The sequence below is a fragment of the Macrosteles quadrilineatus genome, unplaced genomic scaffold (genome assembly GCF_028750875.1).
Source record: "Macrosteles quadrilineatus isolate MER2022 unplaced genomic scaffold, UCM_ALF_1.0 Scaffold_432__1_contigs__length_69167, whole genome shotgun sequence".
Lineage (NCBI taxonomy): Eukaryota > Metazoa > Arthropoda > Insecta > Hemiptera > Cicadellidae > Macrosteles > Macrosteles quadrilineatus.
Window position 1 is genome coordinate 1 of NW_026543025.1, and position 21,230 is coordinate 21,230.

Here is a 21,230-nt window from a genome sequence, read left to right on the forward strand (position 1 = left end):
GAATATAATGAGAATTAAAACATATTAATAATGCAAACTTAACCGAATAATTAGCCGTTATCCTTAATAAGTGAACCGTTAGAAAATCCTTAATGTTATTCAAATGAATTACAGTACTTTCAAGCCAGAAATGTGTTGTTTTAACGTTTATTTACATTCACGTCCAGCCAGAAATGCGTATTCAATATTTAAACTTCAAACTAATTAACAAGTGGTAGGCTACCCAAATAAAATAATGTTAAAATAATTTTATAATTTTAGATTTGTTATGCTGTATTATTGTTTATAATCAAAAGTTGATAACCACGTAGTGTGCCAGAATTTTAACCGTTTTGCCGTATCTCAAGCTGTTTTTGAGATACAAGCATTTTAAAACAATAAAGCTGTGCCGCACCAGCAGCGCTTGGAGATTGTAACTTTTGCACCTATTTTAGAGTCAACGCCGACATTATATTACAACGCACTAATATACAAATGAAACTTTTTAATTTACTGGTTGGGATGTGAGTTTTGAATTGTCCGAGTTTGCTAAAAAATTACAAAATAAAAGGAAAATCTGTAAAATTATTTGTACGAGGTTTGATAAATAATTCATAATATTTCAATAAATAAACTGTCTGAGTCTTCATTTGTCCAAGGATGGTTTAAATAGGAATAATATTTGGTTAAGTAAACCAACCAAGTTTTCAACTGTCCGAGTATCATCAGCGCCAAAAGTGACTCCACCGCCAGGGTGCTAGTACAATCCTCGCAAGAAGTAATAAGCCCGGCACCGTCATTTAATGACACAGACATACACCATTTAATTACATACATTCGTAAGAAGCATTCAGAGAAACTTTAAAATAATATATGTTTTGAATAATCAGTGTATGCATCTGATTGTGGATTCGTATTCTACTAGTATTTTTCGTGGAGTGAAGATAAAACATTGGCATACAAATAAAAGTGTTTAAGTAATTTATTTAAGAAATGGCAACAGTATAAAATAATGTTAAAACAATTTTCCATTTCTCGATTTTTTTATGCTGTATTATTGTTTTTTTATCAACAGTTAGTGTCCTTTAGTTAGTACAAAAACATTTTAAAGGAAATTAGAAGAATTCGATTTATGACGACAATTACAAAGAAAAGTTGCATACATGTATAAACAATGATTTAAGTTTTTCCATCACTTAAAAGTAAACTGAATCCAGGTGACGCACCCGTCTCGCCTGCCTGTCTACATTGTGCAATAATTGGAGACTCGGATTTGACAATTTATTTCTGACACAAAATGTTCCAATTTACAAGTTACATAAATTTATATGTAAGTGGATCAGGGAATATTTGAAAAAATCAATTAACACTGACAACAATGCCCTGTTTATAATTACGATTTAAAAGAGATTTTTATTTTGATATGTATAATTAATGAGTAAACAATGATATGATACTTCTAATTATCTCAGAGTGAACTGATCCAGGCTTCCGCCCCCTTCAAATTGGGTGGCCGCAGTAAAACATAACTAACAACGAAATATTTGGAGCAAAACAATAAAGCTACACTATATTAATCAACTCCAACAATATAACAATAATAATGTAATCAGAATTTTACTCCTTAATTAATAAAACATGTTAGGAGTAGAATAAATTAACCTATATTATTGTAAAATTGGCCTAGAAGTAAACATGGAGGAAATCAAATCGAACATTTGAGTATTAGTGAAGAGACAATTAATTATAGACTACGTTATATAAATTTTAAAACTGATGATTTCATAGAAGAAATTATTTGTTGTTAAATCAGATTTTTTAGGTAGGACGGATGTAATAAAAATGATATAAAGTTGAAAACTATTTCCATAATGTCAAAAAGCTAGATTTTAACAGATGCATGTTTTATTAATTAAAAGTATGATTACATCAGGAGGCTTATATCAACGTAATATTATAAATAAAAATATAATCAAAAGGTAAATATGACACAAGTTACAATATGCGTGATTAAATCGACTTTATTTAAAAGAGTATTAAGCAACTGATTAACGGAAACATCTCAAATATAACGTTAATTGTTAATGTTCTGATTACATCTTTATCATGACACAACTGGCATTTAATAGAGCTGCTTAACACAGCTGGCAGTAGTTTGTAATAAAACGATAAATGTAAACCAAATCTGATTACTGTTTAAAGGAGCAGAACGAAAACTGGATGGAATTTTAGTTGATAAAAGAGAGTTGCTGCTGTTGATTTACTTATGGAGGTAGATAATTAAAACATTTGACATAGAACAATCTTAAAAATTGAAGGGATCTATTTAATTAAAATAATCGATCTGGTCTATTAAATCAATCAACTAAAATCACAAAACTCCATGGCCAATAAGTATCAAAGAAATGTACAAAATAAAAAAGATATTAAGGGAAATGTGACTAAGAAGTATTGTAATATGATTAGTGTACCAAGTAAAGTAAAGTAAGTGGTTTCTCCAATTTAGTTTTCGCAAACACCAACTCAACAATCTTACTGTATATAGGAAAATAATGATATAGCGTTTTTAATTAAATTCAAATACAACCTAAAATTAGTTTTAATCATCAAGTTTATATCTTCAGGTAAAGACAGCTTATCAGTCACCATTATAATGGAGGGAAAAAAACGATATAAGGTTTTATTCTGACACATCCTGTAAACTCATCATTTAGAACCAACAGAATACTAATCAAAATCTTAAGATTTCGTTGATCACACCAAATAATGAAAAAAAATATAAATAAACAAAACAATAATAAAATAACACTAATAACTACTGACTAGTTTAAGTTGTTTTAGTTAATATATTTGCAGTTTATAAGAAAACGCAGTTAGCTGAGGATCAGAGCGAATTGTTAATGAACAGCATAGTTTCCGGGTTGGAAGATCAACATTAAGTTATAGTCATATTTGTAGAACCTGTAATGCAGTAGTACAAGATCATATTTACTATGAATACATCTATGTGTTCCATAGGCACGAATTTAAGATTTTTTTTGGTTATGTGTTACGATTAAAGTCTCACAAAGTATTTACTGAGCCAACCAGTATATTGAGTGTATATTATATTATGCAAATTATTTCAATCTCAAAATCTTGTGGAAATAAATAGCTGACATTGAAAATGCTCATGAATAGAAGCTAAAACGTCAAACAGTTCCTAACTAACAATTATTTGTCAATAAATACACAACATTAGAGTTCAAGACCCTAATATTACTCTACATAATAACCCGAATAAGTTAAATTAACATGATATTTGGCTTAATAATTCTAACATCTAAACTGAAATTAATATATTGTTTCTTTAGTTAAAAAAAAGGAAATAATTTTTCATTTAAAAACACAAACTTACTAAAATAATTGGTTGGAAAATCTAACTGTAAAACGTCATCAGCATCAAAATGATGTCTAAAGATTCCTACCTCACTAAAAGTAGATAAAAACTAAACAAACTGTCAAAGAAACCAAAGTGATTTATAATTCATCTGGCTCTCAATAATAACAGATTCGTAAACACAAATGACTTGACTGTGTTTTTTTCAGTTATCATGAAAGTTTGAGACTTTGTGCCTTAAAATAACTATAACCTCTTATGAATTTGTATGTTTAATTTTGATACTACTAACTTTACAAAGCGGATGGACCTTTTTCGGTTGTTTGAAACTGTTTATTATTTAACGTTGATTAATCAATTTAAGAAAATATTGATTTTTAAAAAGTCGAATCTGTTTATTGTTATATGAATCAGCACGATATTTTAAATTAAGCAAATATATTTATAGTCATACAAAGCAGAAGTTAAAATTGCAATAATTTTTGAAATGCAAAGAGTTTTAGTAACTGAGAAAGTAACGGATTGTTTTTGTCTCAATTTTCTATTTGAAAAATAATTCAAAAATGAAGTTTGTACATTACCTAATGTAATGTTCTGAAATACACTAATTATTTTTTAAACATATTTGTTATGACTACTTTGATTTTTTTGGACTATGGTTTACTATCTCAGGGAACTCATTCTCCAAGGCACGAATCGTTTCCAGGACTTTGGAAGTCGACGGGCATTTTCTTTTGCTGATTTCTTCTGACATGTTCCTTTTTAATTCTTCCTTGAGTTCGGTTAACCATTTCATCTTTTTGTGCTGTTTCCTTCTGGCGAAGGCCCTTTTTCGTCCTGGAGTGTTGCCGCGATCCTCCAATGTTGTAAATTCTTCTTCGTTGGAAGATAATCACTGTATTGCAGTGCCCTCCTTCTTTTAGCGATTCTAGAAGTACGTGTATCATCTCCTCCACTAGGGGAAGGGGTGCGCAATTCAGGTCTAGCCAGGGGCGTATCATCCTCTTCGGTTGCCTGGACGATGTCACCGCTAGCATCAACGTCCACATTGAGACTGGCCAGTTCTTTGTTACGGGGTATGTTCTCCAAGGTGACCGAAACATCCATTTCCTCTAAGGACTTTCCTCTATACATTTCAATAGTCCCATCGTCCATGGCCATCAGCAGCTTGCTGACTCTACCTGCATGAAGGGCTGCGTCATGTGCTCTATAATAGAGCAGGTGTGTGTTTTTTGGTATGGCCCATTGCTTCTGAAACCAACCGTAGATCCTCGTCGGTTAGATTAAGGTACCGCAATGATGCTGCCATTTGTTTCCTCAATCTAGTCCCTGTGGGAAGCCTCCACTCCTTAGCTCCGCAATTTTTGGCAAATTCTGTCATTACGGCGGTGCCTTATATGTACCGGTCATGGTTGGCAAATAAGTAAATGTTATTCCTTGGTATGTTGGCCACATCTCTCAGAGAAATGATAAGATCATATCGCTCTAAATCCTTCTTGGCGACGAGAAGTGATGCCGGACGTCTAAGTTTTGATTTCACGCTGAATCGTTTAAAAGATGACGCAAAGCGTTGCTCAGTCGTACTCAGACTTTTAAATTGGTCACTATTTTCATCAATTTCAGTCGCTCGAAGCCAGTTATTGAGCCTTAGAGCATCAACTTCCCCAACTCTTCAGCGGTTGAATATCCACAACTTTAGGAGTAGGCAATTAGATAAGGTTTTGTAGGCTTGTAGATTAAAGCCTTCTCTCAAAATGGCATGTGATTTATTGGCCGTTTCTTCAATGTAGTCAATTAACTTTTGTACATTTTCCATTGCAGGTGTCAGCTGCCTTGTGTCGTAGGTTCTGCGGTCGGCTTGTTTTCTTCCCAAGGATGCTACCTGTCTGTCAAAGTCGCGGATGAATATATCCTGCCATGCCTTGATGCACCCAATTATTTTGCTTAGTTCAACCTGAACTGGTTCATTAGGGTTCGATGGATCTGTTTGTTTTAAGAGATCTGTCAATATATAAACGGACATTTCCTTGACTTTAGGTCCGTACTGGTGTGGGGTTGTTGGTTTTTTCATCTCTTCTCCTTCGGCTCCGCCAAAACCACAGATAATGTGAATCGCCTGCAAAAAGGAGTCGTAGCAGGCTGGATCAAAAATCTGGACAACGGAACATATTGTTCCGTCTACTTGTCTTCGTATTTCCATGGTTTTTTCCACTACTCTGGAAACAACTCTAAAATGGTTTCTTATAGTTTTTTCCTGCGCTTCCCCTTTAAGGCGGATGCATAGTTGGTTGTCATACAAAACCAAACTGGGATCAGTTTGACACAATTTCTTTATTTTATCATTTCTCATTACAGGAATGATTTTTGTCTTCATGTCATTGGAAAGCGTGTTTACTAGTACAACTTCCCCTCGAACCAATTCCACTCTTATTGCCTTCCCTGACAAACTGTCTATCATAGGATTACACTTGCGGTAGTGCTTTACAGAGTGGTTTTTACTCACTAATGTTTTGCAAGAAGGGCAAGTGTCCCAAGCTGTTTCAGTTGCTTTAGATTTTCTTCTAACAATAGGGTTGTCAGGATTTGCTTCGTTATACATTGCGTCACCTTCCGCCATAATCCTCCTGAGCTTATCTAATTGCTCTGTTAAGGCGGTGGCTCTTTTGAGGGATACAACATCATCTTCCAGTTCATGGACCGTTGTAAGATGCCTTATGAAATGTGTCACCAATTATTTGCAATACTTGCAAAAGTGTTCTTCTTTTGTTTTTTTCTTGCCATTTGAAGTGATCACTCTTGGTGGCTCGGCATCATCTGCAAAAGAAAATTAAACATGATTTTATATTATGAAGTATTTTTAATGTACAACTCAAATATCACTCAACGTAATCGTGTGTAACCACACACAAAATATGTAATTTACCCTTGATTCGGACTATTATTACTGTTGCATATAACAAATGAAGATATAATTTTAGTTATAACCGAATAGCATGCGTATTGAGCAGCTTGGCTGTATAGAACAGTCCTCTACACCCGGCCGCAAATGTCCAAAAACAGCTCTCATGTGGACCCATATAGACGCCTCAGTAATTGAGTGAAAATAAACTGAATATATTCGTAAAAAGAAAAGTGAAAAGTACTAGGTTTGTTTTTCGTTAGGTCGGTTGAAATTTAGATAACTTAAATATTATTTTATATTGTTAAATGAAAATCATCAACTTTGGATATTAATATGACCTATTAATAAAGAAATATTTGAATTGTTGCAATGCACGTGTCAAAACAGGCAAAAGAAGGGGGAGGTAGCTTCAACAACAAAGCATTGTTATTCTCAGTTAGTTGGCTACTCATTACTAAATTACAATTATTCACAATTTTTCAATTAATGTAAAAGATTAAACACGGGCGTTCACTGAAAAGAATAACAATAAGTTTAGTAAAAAAAATGACAATAATCTGTATTTAAAGGTAAGATGAAAAAATATCTTTAGCTAATAGATATAATTTTAGGGTTGTTTGATCATTCAAGTTACTCCAACTGCTTATTTCGTGTCATTTATAACATTATATATGGTCCTTCTTTACTTCATGTCACTTCTTAAATTTAGTATTCAGTATAATTTACGTAAAGATTTACGTTTTCAGGCCAAAGAGAGCGCTTTGTCAAAAATATATTTCTTACTCAGAACTTTCTCATTTAAATAGCTCATAGGCTCTTCAAATTTGTTTGTCAATTGAGAACGCGAAAAAACAACTAGTAACGACCTTCGTAATACGACTGTTATACTTAAAACCTTAACAACTAGAGCTCAAGCATTTTATACGTATTAAAGGGTAACTGAAGAAGTAAGATATAAGAGATGATTGTGCATAGGCCTACATGTGCACACGAGACGTTACCGACAGACCGCCACAGCGCCGTGAAGATCACATCATAGTGCATCATACCGTACATAGCCGAACTGTTCGTGGGAAATTTTTATCTCTATCACTGTCGCTGTCAAAACGTATCGTTTGTAGGTAAAATTTTTATTAATTTAAATGTCATAACCTAACCAAACTAATCAAACTTATTGATAATGAAAATATCAAATGAAGGTTTACTAATAACAAAAATAGTTTTGTTCATAAAATAAAATTATAAAAGTCTCAAAATCAATTACATAATTTTTTAATTGTAAAATGTAACTATCATAACCTAAAGGTATGTTGAGGACGTTGAGGTAAGCTTAGTTCTTGGTCTAAACCGCTAAATTAACATCCCTATCCCTGTTAATATTTCTAAGTTTATACTCCTTTTGTTAACGTTTAACAACATTAGTGTAAAGTAAAGGCATCCCATTAGCCAAACTGGTTAGGGTTCCATTACCCAGCTATCAAAACCAATCACGAAATTACTTTTCATTGACATACATAGTCTTCGTTTGTTTAAGAAACGCAAAGAAACGGAAACTATCTCTAGGTTTAATGTTATATGTGGTCATGTGGATGCTCCCTTTGTTATTATATACCAAACATGCTAGGCTATAATATTTAAATTTTTTTTGCTCAGAGCAACAGATGGTACCTGTTTAAAATCTGCAATAGTTAAATAGTGAGCAAAGTGACACTTTGCTGCACATGAGAGAGTCGAGTGCGGAATGATCTCGAATGCAGCAAAGGCCTTATGCACTCGTGTTACACATTATATTTTTCCTACAGTCACTATAAAGCATATACAAAATTAGTCTTTCAAACACTATACAACACGTTTTTAGGTTCAGCTGGCAACACATATAGGTGACCTAGAGAAAGTAGTAACCGGTCCGTATCACTCCGCTATTTTTTTCTCGGCAAGCAATGTCCTCCGCGATTTGAGAACATAGTTCCGTATGTTTTTGTAACTTGCAGTGGTTTCCCCGCCTAAAAATGCTTTAAAGGTATTTTCTTGTTTATTAAGATCGTAGGAATGTTTTAAAACGTTTAAAAGAAAAGTCCATAACGTTCAGAAATACCGAAAAGAGAACATAAACTATAAACACAAAATAACAGGCTAAATCGTAATTATACTTACTTACTTGAATACTTGAAATCTGCATCGTTGACCGACAAAGTCAGAATAGATCGCGTCACATATAATAAACACTACTATTTACATAAAAACTAACTAAGATGGCGGCGGGTTGCCAAAAAGTGGTGCTTCGTCCAGCTCACTTAGTGAGTATAGAGGTCTGCCCACCAAATAGTCTCTCAGGGTGTCCTTGAAGGCCCTAATGTCCAACTCGCGCACTTCAATTGGAAGCGTGTTATAGAGCTTACTTGTGTAGTAGGGGTAGCCCTTTTGAGTCCAGGCTAGTCGGCATCTAGGTAGGTCAAGGAGATGGCCATGTCGTGTTTGATTGGAATGCTGGTCCTCACGTCGAGCAAGTTTTGTCGAATTTTCTTTAAGTAGCACCATGCTATTTAATACGTACTGGCTATAGATGGTCAGAACCTTTAGGTCTTTGAAGATAGGTCTACAGTGGTCACGATGTCTGGCGGACGTAATCACCCAATCTATATTGTATACGTAACGAATCTATATCAATGTTCTTTACACGTTCAACAAATTCATAACTATTCTTTACATTGTATACATATTCTAATTCTAAATCATTGCTGAGCTTACTTGCTAACAATTTTGAAACATTGTAGGTAGGAGCACATTTAAAGTTAACTAATGGTCTGATGGGTACATTCTTCTTGTGTATTTTTGGGATCCCTTTCATCACGGGCGCTTTAGAATTTAGGATGTTCATCTTCTGTCGACATTCTTCGGGAATCACTCTGGTGCATCTCTTCACGACGTCGGACAGCTCTCTTTGGTACCTCTGCGTTGGATCCTTTTTCAGCTCCTTGAAGTTATTTTCTTTGATGAAATCTTCCGTCTTCTTTATATATTCTTCTTTTCCGAGCACTACGATGGCGTTGCTTTTGTCTGCTTTCACAACGATTGAGCTGAAATGAAAAAAAATGAAATGAAAAATACTTTATTCCATCAAAGCACAAAACACAAAAATAGTTACATAGGGTTGTACAAAACAGATGGATTATTCCCCACATAGGCACAGCCTATCCATCCGACAATCCACAAGACCGCAGCCTTTAGATCTATGCTGTACCGAGCTTATAAGATCCCACTTAGCCAAGCCAATAGGAAAAAAGAACTGGACACCATTAAGAAGATCGCCTCAAGTGAATGGATTTTGAACCAAGACGATAGAGGACATCGCAAGGAAGACGAGGAGAAAAATCGATAGACAGAATACACTACACAGCAGAACAACATTAGAGGAGATAAAAGAGGAAAGTACCAGATATATCACATTTAGCTACACGGGGACTACAACACAAAGGACTGCTAACAGATTCAAGAAATACGGAGTTTCAATAGCCTACAGGACTCAGAACACCATGAGTAAAATACTGCATCCAAAAATAGAAGATTGTAACAAATTTGACACTTCGGGCATCTATAAAATCAATTGTAACGATTGTGATAGCTTCTACATTGGACAGACTGTAAACTTCGTAAACCGCTTCAAAAACCACATATCTGCGTGGAGGAACAACAAACCGGAAAGATCAAATGTCGCACAACACCTGTTACAAAATGGGCACTCACTAGGAAAAATGGAGGATAGTCTAGATATTTTAAAGAATTGTAAGAAAGGATATGTAATGAATGCTTGGGAAGAATTGTATATTTATAAGGAAAAATGTAAAAATGGAAAAATGTAAAGATAGAAATAAGTTGATTAATGAACAAATACATTTTGATTCCAGTTGTACTTATAAAAATGTATTGGCCGGTGCTTCCGGTAGCCAATAGGGTATAAGTAGGGACGCCATTCAAGATTCTTGTCATTCGCCTATTGGTCTGATGATGATTGGAGTGTCCAATCGAAATCGATCACCACTTACCATCGTTTTTGTATATTTACCGTCTTGTGAGTAACAGTATAAGCGTAAATATATATTTTAAGTGTTATAAGACGTTTCTTTTATTTACTTTCGTAAATTTAATAACACGTACAATGCTGATCAAGAAGTTATTTAGTGAAGCTAGTCAAGCAAAGTTAGCAGCAAAATATAGGGATACAAGAATCAGATTTCCATGAAGATTGCAGATATTTACTTCAACAAAGAATGTATCAAGAAGAGAATTACACCACAATACGCTAAAATCAAGGTCAACTGTAACACCACTGCCGCTAAAAGAACCAAGGAACAAGGAGAGGTATTATTCATCAAAAATATGATCAAACAACTTTACTGTGAAAAATAAGAACTGAACCAGATTGCCTACGACATACACCTACAATTTTTGAGATTATACGGACTAATTGCATGGAATTTACTACACGAAGTCGTCAGTGAAGAGGTTGAAGACGCCATGGACCGGAAATATTTACGGAATAAACGACAAATTAGACAAACTCGTAGAGAAGAATACACCTATTGAAGACTTGGATAGGACCAATACAGAACACAAATTCCAGAAGAGAGTCATCAACCTTACAGACATTCAATTTAGTGAAGAAGAAACGAAAATACTGAACTATGGAATGAAGTACAATTTCCCAATGAAGAAGGACGAAAACGAACTACTAGCTACTGAAGTCGAAGCAAATGTAAAATCACTCAGAGACGTAGACCATTATGCCATTCGGAAGGAAGTGACAGCCAACGATTTCACCAGCCTAGGACCCATAGACCCCAGCAGAAAAGAAGAACTGAAGACATGCAACAATATAAAGAAGAAGCTGGAAGAGAATAGCTCAATCGTTGTGAAAGAAGACAAAAGCAACGCCATCGTAGTGCTCGGAAAAGAAGAATATATAAAGAAGACGGAAGATTTCATCAAAGAAAATAACTTCAAGGAGCTGAAAAAGGATCCAACGCAGAGGTACCAAAGAGAGATGTCCGACGTCGTGAAGAGATGCACCAGAGTGATTCCCGAAGAATGTCGACAGAAGATGAACATCCTAAATTCTAAAGCGCCCGTGATGAAAGGGATCCCAAAAATACACAAGAAGAATGTACCCATCAGACCATTAGTTAACTTTAAATGTGCTCCTACCTACAATGTTTCAAAATTGTTAGCAAGTAAGCTCAGCAATGATTTAGAAAAAACAGTCATTCTCTATGTGTATCCATCTTTTCAATTCTCTTCCCAATTCAATCAAGGGCGAAAATAATTTAAAAAAATTTAAGCATGGTTTGAGGGAATATTTAGTGGATAAGGAATTTTACAGTGTTTCTTCGTTTTTAAAATGTAAATAGTATGTATCTCTTGAAGTTTGTATCTTTATTTTTATGGTCTGATTTTATTTGTTTAGTTTTAGTGACTTTTGCCCTGTACATTTCTGTATTATTATGGCAATAAACGATTCTTATTCTTATTCTTATTCTTCGGGCATCTATAAAATCAATTGTAACGATTGTGATAGCTTCTACATTGGACAGACTGTAAACTTCGTAAACCGCTTCAAAAACCACATATCTGCGTGGAGGAACAACAAACCGGAAAGATCAAATGTCGCACAACACCTGTTACAAAATGGGCACTCACTAGGAAAAATGGAGGATAGTCTAGATATTTTAAAGAATTGTAAGAAAGGATATGTAATGAATGCTTGGGAAGAATTGTATATTTATAAGGAAAAATGTAAAGATAGAAATAAGTTGATTAATGAACAAATACATTTTGATTCCAGTTGTACTTATAAAAATGTATTGGCCGGTGCTTCCGGTAGCCAATAGGGTATAAGTAGGGACGCCATTCAAGATTCTTGTCATTCGCCTATTGGGTCTGATGATGATTGGAGTGTCCAATCGAAATCGATCACCACTTACCATCGTTTTTGTATATTTACCGTCTTGTGAGTAACAGTATAAGCGTAAATATATATTTTAAGTGTTATAAGACGTTTCTTTTATTTACTTTCCGTAAATTTAATAACACGTACAATGCTGATCAAGAAGTTATTTAGTGAAGCTAGTCAAGCAAAGTTAGCAGCAAAATATAGGGATACAAGAATCAAGATTTGTTTGATTTGTTTGACTGAACACTGGGTCTCACAAAATGATATTAACAACTTAAGCCTAAGAGGCTACTTAGTTGCAACCTCTTTTGCTAGATCAATGTCTAAACATGGTGGATCCTTCGACTTGGAAACTTCCTACGAGACACACATCTTACAATTCTTTTAAAATCGGTGTACAGCCCGAGTGTGTAGAGGACATCATGAACCCTGATATCTGGCCTACTGGTATATTAATCGGCAATTTTTTTCCGCCTCGTTCCTCTAGGCCTAGGTCGATAAGTAGCTCCACTGACGATAGGCCTACTCAGACTGTGAATTTTTTAGTGGAATCAGTGCCAACCGACTCGAAGAAATAAACATGGATGGTACAAAAAATAAAGTAAGTAAAATGCCTTCAAATTTGAGTTTTTGTGTGCTTACTCTTATTTTCCTCAACATCCAAGGACTGATGGGTAAGTTAACTCTACTTGAGGACTTTACGATGCACCAGCGGTGTGATCTAATATGTCTTTCTGAGCACTGGATTCCTCTGGCAGGTATAGACTTTTTTAACCTCAGCGGATATAACCTAGTCAGCAATTTCTCTAGATTAGAACATGGCAGAGGTGGTACTCTTATTTACGCTCGTTTGGAACTTGACTGTAGACCACTTGACCTGTCGTCTTTTTGTATTGAGAAAATAATTGAAGCATGTGGTGTCCTTGTTACCTCACATAGACTTATTGTTATTTCTATATATCGAACCCCAGACAGTGATGAGTGGCTTTTCTTAAACGCTTTGGAAAAAATCCTGACGTCTGTGACGGAATGGTCCAACCTTAGGATCGTCATTGGTGGAGATGTCAACGCACAGTTTGACGTGACAACTACCAAGAGGTCGGTGGCAACTCTTCTCAACCTTCTAAGGGAGTTTAACATCTACTTCCACAATGACCAGCCTAGCAGAGGAAATGCCTGCCTAGACAATGTTTTTTCTAACATCCCCAAAGATGATGTATTTTGTTGTATTGAACCGTTCCATTTTTCAGATCATAATGCCATTCTTTTCAGAATAGTTAATGATATCATACATGAGCCTGATAAGATCAGCACCTTTGCCTTTAAAAGACACTTTTCTCTTCAAAACATCACAAATTTCAAATTCAAAATTAACTTGATCAATTGGCAGGATAAATTTGACCAATTTTGGACTTCGACTGACTTCACAGGTAACGACATATTTTCTGTATTTTTTGAAATTTTTATGCATGTGTTTGACGAGTGTTTTCCTGTGTGCAAGTCTCGCTCAAAACCAAACCCAAAAGGGAAACGGTCACGTGCCTGGTACACTCCTGATCTTGACAGGCTCAGGCAGCAGGTAAGACATGCCTATGATCTGACCTGTGTAAGTAGTGACAATCTTTGTAAGTTAGAGTATAAGACCCTAGTTAAGAACTACAAACGGGCAGTAAAGGAGGCCAAGCTCAATTATAATGCCCTATTCATTGAAAACTCCAGCAACAAATGTAAATCAGCCTGGGCAATTGTAAAAGAAAATTCCCAATCTCTCGGAAGCGGTAATAAGCTTCCATTTCATCCAAACAAACTAAATAGTTTTTTTATTAACTCTGTTAACAGTATTAGAAACAGTATTAAGAAACCTGCAAATACTTATGATCATTTCTTACAAAAAGTTCCTTTCAACAATTCAGAGTTTCACTTTTCTTTGGTCACTTGTAGTGAGGTTATGTCAGTCATAACTAAAATGAAAAATACCAAATCCAAAGATATCTATGATATCTCCAACTGGTTCATTAAAGAAATTGTTGATGTAATAATTTCACCATTGACTTACTGTGTAAACGCCTGTCTACAGGGGGGATTCTTTCCTGATTGTCTCAAAATTTCCAAAATTTGTCCTATTTTCAAAAAAGGGGATAAAAACTGCCCAGGAAACTATCGGCCTATTAGTCTAGTACCTGTTCTGTCCAAGGTTCTAGAACATATTATTCACAATCAGATTAACAGCTTTTTTGAAAATAATTCTCTCTTTAACAAACAACAATTTGGCTTTAGAGTTGGACAGTCCACTGTGGATGCAATTGATGCCATGGTTCAGGACATTCACAGGGCTTTTGAAAATAAAGATTTTGCCTGGGCCACCTTCATTGATCTTAGCAAGGCCTTTGATTGTGTTGACCATGGGATCTTGCTGCATAAGTTGGAGTTTTATGGAATCAGAAACAGTGCTCTAAATCTTTTGTGGTCTTATTTAGCAAATCGTAGACAGGCGGTATACGCTGATGGTGAATGGTCCTCCATCGCCCTCAGCAACTGTGGGGTACCTCAAGGCTCCGTCTTGGGCCCCCTTCTGTTTTTAATTGCTATAAATGATCTGCCTATGAATCTTAGTTGCAATTCCTATCTCTATGCGGATGATACTACCTTGCTATCTTGTCACAGTGACCTTTTGCATCTTAAGTCAAATGTCAGAAACACAGTCAATACTGCTGCTGAGTGGTTTTCAGCTAATAGTTTTCTTTTGAATAAAGACAAAACACAATCAGTCATATTTTGCCTTAGACCTCTACATGATATAGGCCCACTTGAAGCTGAACTGTCCAATGTGGTAAAGTTTCTAGGTGTCCATATTGACAAACAACTGACTTGGTCTGATCATATAACGCAACTCTGTACTAGGTTAAGTAGAATGATTTGCCTTTTTCGTAAGCTTAATGATTTAGTTCCTATTAGTTATTTAAGATCAGTTTACTTTGCTTTATTTCAGTCTGCCTTGAACTATGGTATCATTTTTTGGGGTAATAGTTCTCATGTCTCCGATGTCTTAATATTACAAAAAAAGGTCCTGCGCATAATGGCTAGGGTTGATCCTGAGGAACATTGTCGCCCCATTTTTATTGAATTTAATATTTTAACTGTTATTAATTTATATATATTTAATATCATGTTAACTAGTTTTAAGGAAATGGACTCACATGCCATAAGGAGTGATTTTCATGATTTTCAAACTAGAAACAGACATCAATTTGATATACCCCATGTTAGACTGAGCAAAACAAAGAAAAGTCATAAAATTCTGGGCCTAAAATGTCTAAATAAATTGCCCAACAAATTGCTATCACTTCCTTACAAAGTTTTTAAAGCTAAAATTCATATGTGGCTAGTTAAGAATCCGTTCTACAAACTTAACGATTTTTTAGAATTTCCTAAACCATTAAATATTGAGTAATGATTGTACTTTTTTTTTCTCTTATAGTTATCCTCATCTGCATGTATTTTATATTATCTTTGTATATTTTGATTTGACCTTGTACTCTACATCTATTGTACTCTTCCTTGACAAATGTTTCCCAACATAATACCTTCATTGACCATTCCACATGCATTTGTAATGTCTATTGGAAAATAAAGCTTTGATTTGATTTGATTTGATTTGATTTGATTCTGCAATACTCGTAAAAGAGAACCTAGACTTTATAATTTACAATAAGTTAAATTTGAGTATATTAGTGGAAGAACTCACGTTTGAAGCCTCAGCGGTGTACATCGTTAAGCACAAAACAGTGATCGTAAACTTCTACAGACCACCCTCAGGTAATGTTTATTTATTTCTGGATAAACTGCATGATGTCTTCTCAACTATGCATGGTGTGAAACTTGACTTCTTTTGCACAGGTGGTTTTAACATAGACTTTCTGTCTGACAGCATTGAAGTCCGGGAACTTAAAAACCTAATATCTAGTTTTGGTCTTCACACTGCAATTAATGAAATCACTAGGCCTAATGTCGCAGCTGGAAGTGTAAACAAAGGTACCTGCTTGGACAATATTGTGACCTCAGTACACCCAGATAGATGGGAAGCCTCAGTTATACACACTCCTGTCTCAGATCATAATGCGGTCTTTCTGTCAATGAACATCGAGTCATATTCTAAATCTAATCCAATTTCTTTACCGAGAAAAGTTACTAGGAAATTAAATCCTCAGAATTCCTTAAAATTCTTATCCAACCTTAGTCAGTTGAATTGGTTTGAATTATATGACCATAGCCTAGACTTAAATGCTAAATTCAAAGTGTTTTTTGACAAACTGTTGTGGGCCTTAAATGGTTCGATTCCCTTGAAAACTACTGTCGGTTTTAACAACAAACCTAACAAAAGGTGGTATCATCAAGGACTTGTAAATATGAAAAATGAGCTGGACCGGCTATATTTTTTGTTTTGTAAAGCAGGGACTGCTGAAGTTAAAACTAAGTACAACTCATTAAAGTTGCAGTACCGCAAAGAAATCAAGAAAGCCAAACTTGACCATAACAACAGTTTACTGCTAAACTCTAGTAATATTTCTAAAACATCCTGGTCAATCATTAATGAAATAAGCAACTGTAATAGTAAGCCTTTGTCTATTCCTGACTGCCTAACTGCCGATGGACTGAACTCCTACTTTGTCGACTGTGTTGAAAACCTGAGAAGTAATGTTCCCGCCTCTTCAAATGGTCCTGAGCAATATCTTAGAAATTTGACCTCTTGCAACGCTCTTCCGACTATTGAGGACAACAATGCTTTTAGGATTGGACTATTTACTGTAGAAGAGGTGTATGCAGCCATCAACAGTCTTAACAATAGCTCTTGTTTAGATATTTACGGAATTAATGTCCCCATCTTGAAGTTAGCTTCTAGTTACATAAGTGAAGTTTTGACTTACCTATTTAATCTTTGTATAACACAAGGCTGCTACCCAAACAAGTTCAAGATTTCTAAGGTTATACCAGTCCATAAAAAAGGGCCTAAAAATGTCATTGCTAACTATAGGCCTATATCTATTATCCCTGCAGTGTCGAAGGTCTTGGAACATCTCGTACATCGTAGATTTTCTCAGTATCTTGAGGATAGTAACCTTTTAGCAAGTAGTCAGTTTGGCTTTAGGCCCAAACACAGCACTGTCCAAGCAACCCAGGCACTGATATCAAATTGCTTTCAAAGTTTAGAGGCCAAAAGTGGTATAGTGTTCAGATCGTACGACATGTCTAAGGCCTTTGACACAGTGGCTCATGATCTCCTTGTGAATAAGCTTTCTTGCTATAACCTTGATGCTGTTTTGGTTAGGTTTTTTCAATCTTATCTTAGTGACAGATGGCAAAAAGTCTATCTAAATGGCACTTATTCTAGCCCTGTTCGAGTGCCCCACGGAGTGCCCCAAGGCTCTATATTGGGCCCTACCCTGTTTATACTGTATATAAATGACTTACCTTGTAATATTAATGACTTATCTGTAAAAAGCTTTCTTTTTGCTGATGACTTGGCCTTGTGTGTACGGGGTAACTCTTTGAATGATGTTACAGACACATTGGACACAAAATCTGCTGTTATTAACGACTGGTGTAATGCAAACAAGTTATGTCTTAATGCTGATAAGACTCAGGACCTGACTATTAGTCTAAGCAGTAATGGTAATGATGTAAACACTCTGAAGTTTTTGGGTTTTCATTTGCAGTCAAACTTGAAGTGGTTTTCACATGTAGATTTTGTAGCATCTAAAATTGTAAAAGGCATATTTATGATAAGAGCACTTAGGTCCACTGTTTCAGATGATGTCCTTATTTGTATATATTATGGCCACATTCATAGCTATTTGTCCTATGGTACCTCACTGTGGGCCAACAGTTTTTATGCTAACAGGCTGCTTTTTACTTTACAAAAGAAGGCGGTGAGGTTAATTTGTAGTGTGAATAGAAGAACACATTGTAAGCCCCTTTTCGTGAGTCTTAACATTCTCTCATTTCCATCCTTGTATGTTTTGGCAAGTTTGTTGTATGTAAAAGAAAACATTTCTCACTTTGAAAAGATATCTGATGTTCACAACTATTGTACTAGATCTAAAGATAATCTGTCTACACTAAGGCATAAGTATACAGCCACTCAAAATAGTTTTGAGTACCAAGGTGTTAAAATGTACAATTTCTTGCCTGCATCCATCAAAAACCTGTGTGTTTCAAAATTTAAACATGTTTTAAAAACTACTCTAACCCAGGCTTGCCTGTATAAACATGAAGAGTACTTTGGTTTAGAGTTTTAGTTTTAGTTGCCATCTTGATTGTTTTCTTTTTCTTTTGACGATTGTCATGAACTTTGTACTCAGTTTTAACGACAATAAAGCATTTCATTTCATTTCATTTCATTTCATTTCATTTCATTTCATTTCATTTCATTTCATTTCATTTCATTTCATTTCATTTCATTTCATTTCATTTCATTTCATTTCATTTCATTTCAAGATTTCCATGAAGATTGCAGATATTTACTTCAACAAAGAATGTATCAAGAAGAGAATTACACCACAATACGCTAAAATCAAGGTCAACTGTAACACCACTGCCGCTAAAAGAACCAAGGAACAAGGAGAGGTATTATTCATCAAAAATATGATCAAACAACTTTACTGTGAAAAAGAAGAACTGAACCAGATTGCCTACGACATACACCTACAATTTTTGAGATTATACGGACTAATTGCATGGAATTTACTACACGAAGTCGTCAGTGAAGAGGTTGAAGACGCCATGGACCGGAAATATTTACGGATAAACGACAAATTAGACAAACTCGTAGAGAAGAATACACCTAATGAAGACTTGGATAGGACCAATACAGAACACAAATTCCAGAAGAGAGTCATCAACCTTACAGACATTCAATTCAGTGAAGAAGAAACGAAAATACTGAACTATGGAATGAAGTACAATTTTCCAATGAAGAAGAAGGACGAAAACGAACTACTAGCTACTGAAGTCGAAGCAAATGTAAAATCACTCAGAGACGTAGACCATTATGCCGTTCGGATGGAAGTGACAGCCAACGATTTCACCAGCCTAGGACCCATAGACCCCAGCAGAAAAGAAGAACTGAAGACATGCAACAATATAAAGAAGAAGCTGGAAGAGAATAGCTTCCAGTTCTGATAGCTGAGAATAGCTGATAACTTCAGTTCTTATCAGTTAGTCAATGCGAGCGGACGTCCTACCGGTTTCCTCGTTGTGAGTCAGTGTTTCGGCCTGCCTGCCCGTATCAACCTGTCGTATGCTTGGAATATACATGTATTTCTTTTTCGTCTGCTTGAAAGGAATATAAATTTAATATTCCTATTTTTGCTTTGTAGTTTGTTTTATTTTATCGTCGTGTTGGCTCTTTTTTCCCTCAACAATGAACTGCGCTAGGTGCAACCGTGACATCGCGAACGCAAAAGACGTAATTAAGTGTGTGGACTGTGGTGCAGTGTTTCACGCGGCGTGTTGTCGCATCCGCACCGTGGCCAAGTTGAACGCGATGTCATTACGTAGTGTGTCGGCGTGGAAATGTGACGAGTGTGTACAGGACACTACATCGACCGTCAGCAACAAGTCCGAAACTGAAGATACCAAGGTGACAGATCTGCTTGTGTCAATGAAAAAATACATGGAGCAACATTTTGAGACAATCGAGAAGCAACTGGAGACGCTTCAGACCTCACAAGAAGAATTAAAGTGCAGAATTGCTGACATCGAATCTGAAAACGCGCTTTTGAAGGCGGAATGCGAGGATGTTAAGAAAGATAACGTATTGTTGAGAGATAAGGTTAGCTGTCTGGAAAGCGAAGTAGCCGAACTGCAGCAATACTCCAGGAATCATAATTTAGAAATTAGAGGGATCCCACCAACGAGAGAAGAGGACGTCTACAAGGTTCTACAGGCTGTAGCACGTGCCTTGGGTGTCGGTTTTAGCCGAGATTCTATCTCTGCGGCCCACAGACTCCCTACTCCGAGAGGAAAGAAGTTTTACCCCAGCATCGTGGTGCAGTTCATCTCAAGGTCCATCCGTGCCTCCTGGTTAGACGCTGCCAGACAAAAGAGGATCAACACGTCAGACCTGGCTACAGCACTGCCTCCTGGACCAGTCTACGTCGTCGAACATCTGACCGTGCGAAATAAAGCCATCCTGGGCCAAGCCAAAAACCATGTGAAAGAAGGACATCTCACCTACGCCTGGACCCGGGAGGGTAAAATCTTTATACGGAAGACGGCAGACTCCCGAGCTATCCGAGTGACGAACCTGGACGAGGTGGAGGAGGTCGCGGGGGCGAAGGACGACGGCGGTGGTGAAGGTGTGAAGACAACAACAGAGACGGGACCACGCGGAACTCCGTGAAGTTGAAGTGCTGCTATAGGCCTGGACAAACTCTTTTTGGGCAACGTAAGCAGACTCGAAGTATGTTATTTTTATTACTAATATATACTCTTCATTTTATTTTATATGTTTATTGATTTATATAAGTTATAAATTACCAACTTCCATTATTCACGTCAATAAACTCAAATATCTTTGAATAATCAATATCTAGGTCAATCTTCATACAGTAGTTATTAATTAATTTCACTCCACTAAACTTTCTGTAACTTTATTCTTGGAAAGTATGGCCAAGCCGATAGATCATTAATCTATCTTTTTATTTTACTTAAATATTTTTAAATATATACTGTATTTTTGTCTACAATCTTTTCTGCTTATCTGACATTTTTAATGATAGAGGATTAAAATTGTATTTTTATTTCACAACATGGATCCCAAAATAGTTTTTAAGAATAATCAATTTCTGTTGTAAAGCCAATTCATAAGTAAGATACGTATTTATGTTTGATTGAAATAAAACCGTTCCGAAGCGCAATCTGATCGCTCTTTATACAGTTTTAGACAGTTTGTTGTCATTTAGTTAAGTCTGTTGCTGGTAATGTTTCATTAATAATTAAGTTTAAGACGATTTAGTTAGTGA

At 35.7% G+C, this 21,230-nt stretch overlaps 1 protein-coding gene across 1 annotated transcript; it reads left to right on the forward strand.

Moving 5' to 3' along the window:
* Positions 1–19,627: 19,627 nt before the first annotated feature.
* On the forward strand, positions 19,628–20,608 carry LOC128982515 (uncharacterized). Its single transcript, XM_054401474.1, has one exon. The coding sequence runs from the start codon at positions 19,628–19,630 to the stop codon at positions 20,606–20,608; it is 981 nt and encodes a 326-aa protein (XP_054257449.1).
* Positions 20,609–21,230: the final 622 nt, after the last annotated feature.

Excerpts from the sequence above, each read along its gene's own strand:
- LOC128982515 (XM_054401474.1), top strand. The coding sequence starts at position 19,628 with ATGAACTGCGCTAGGTGCAACCGTGACATCGCGAACGCAAAAGACGTA.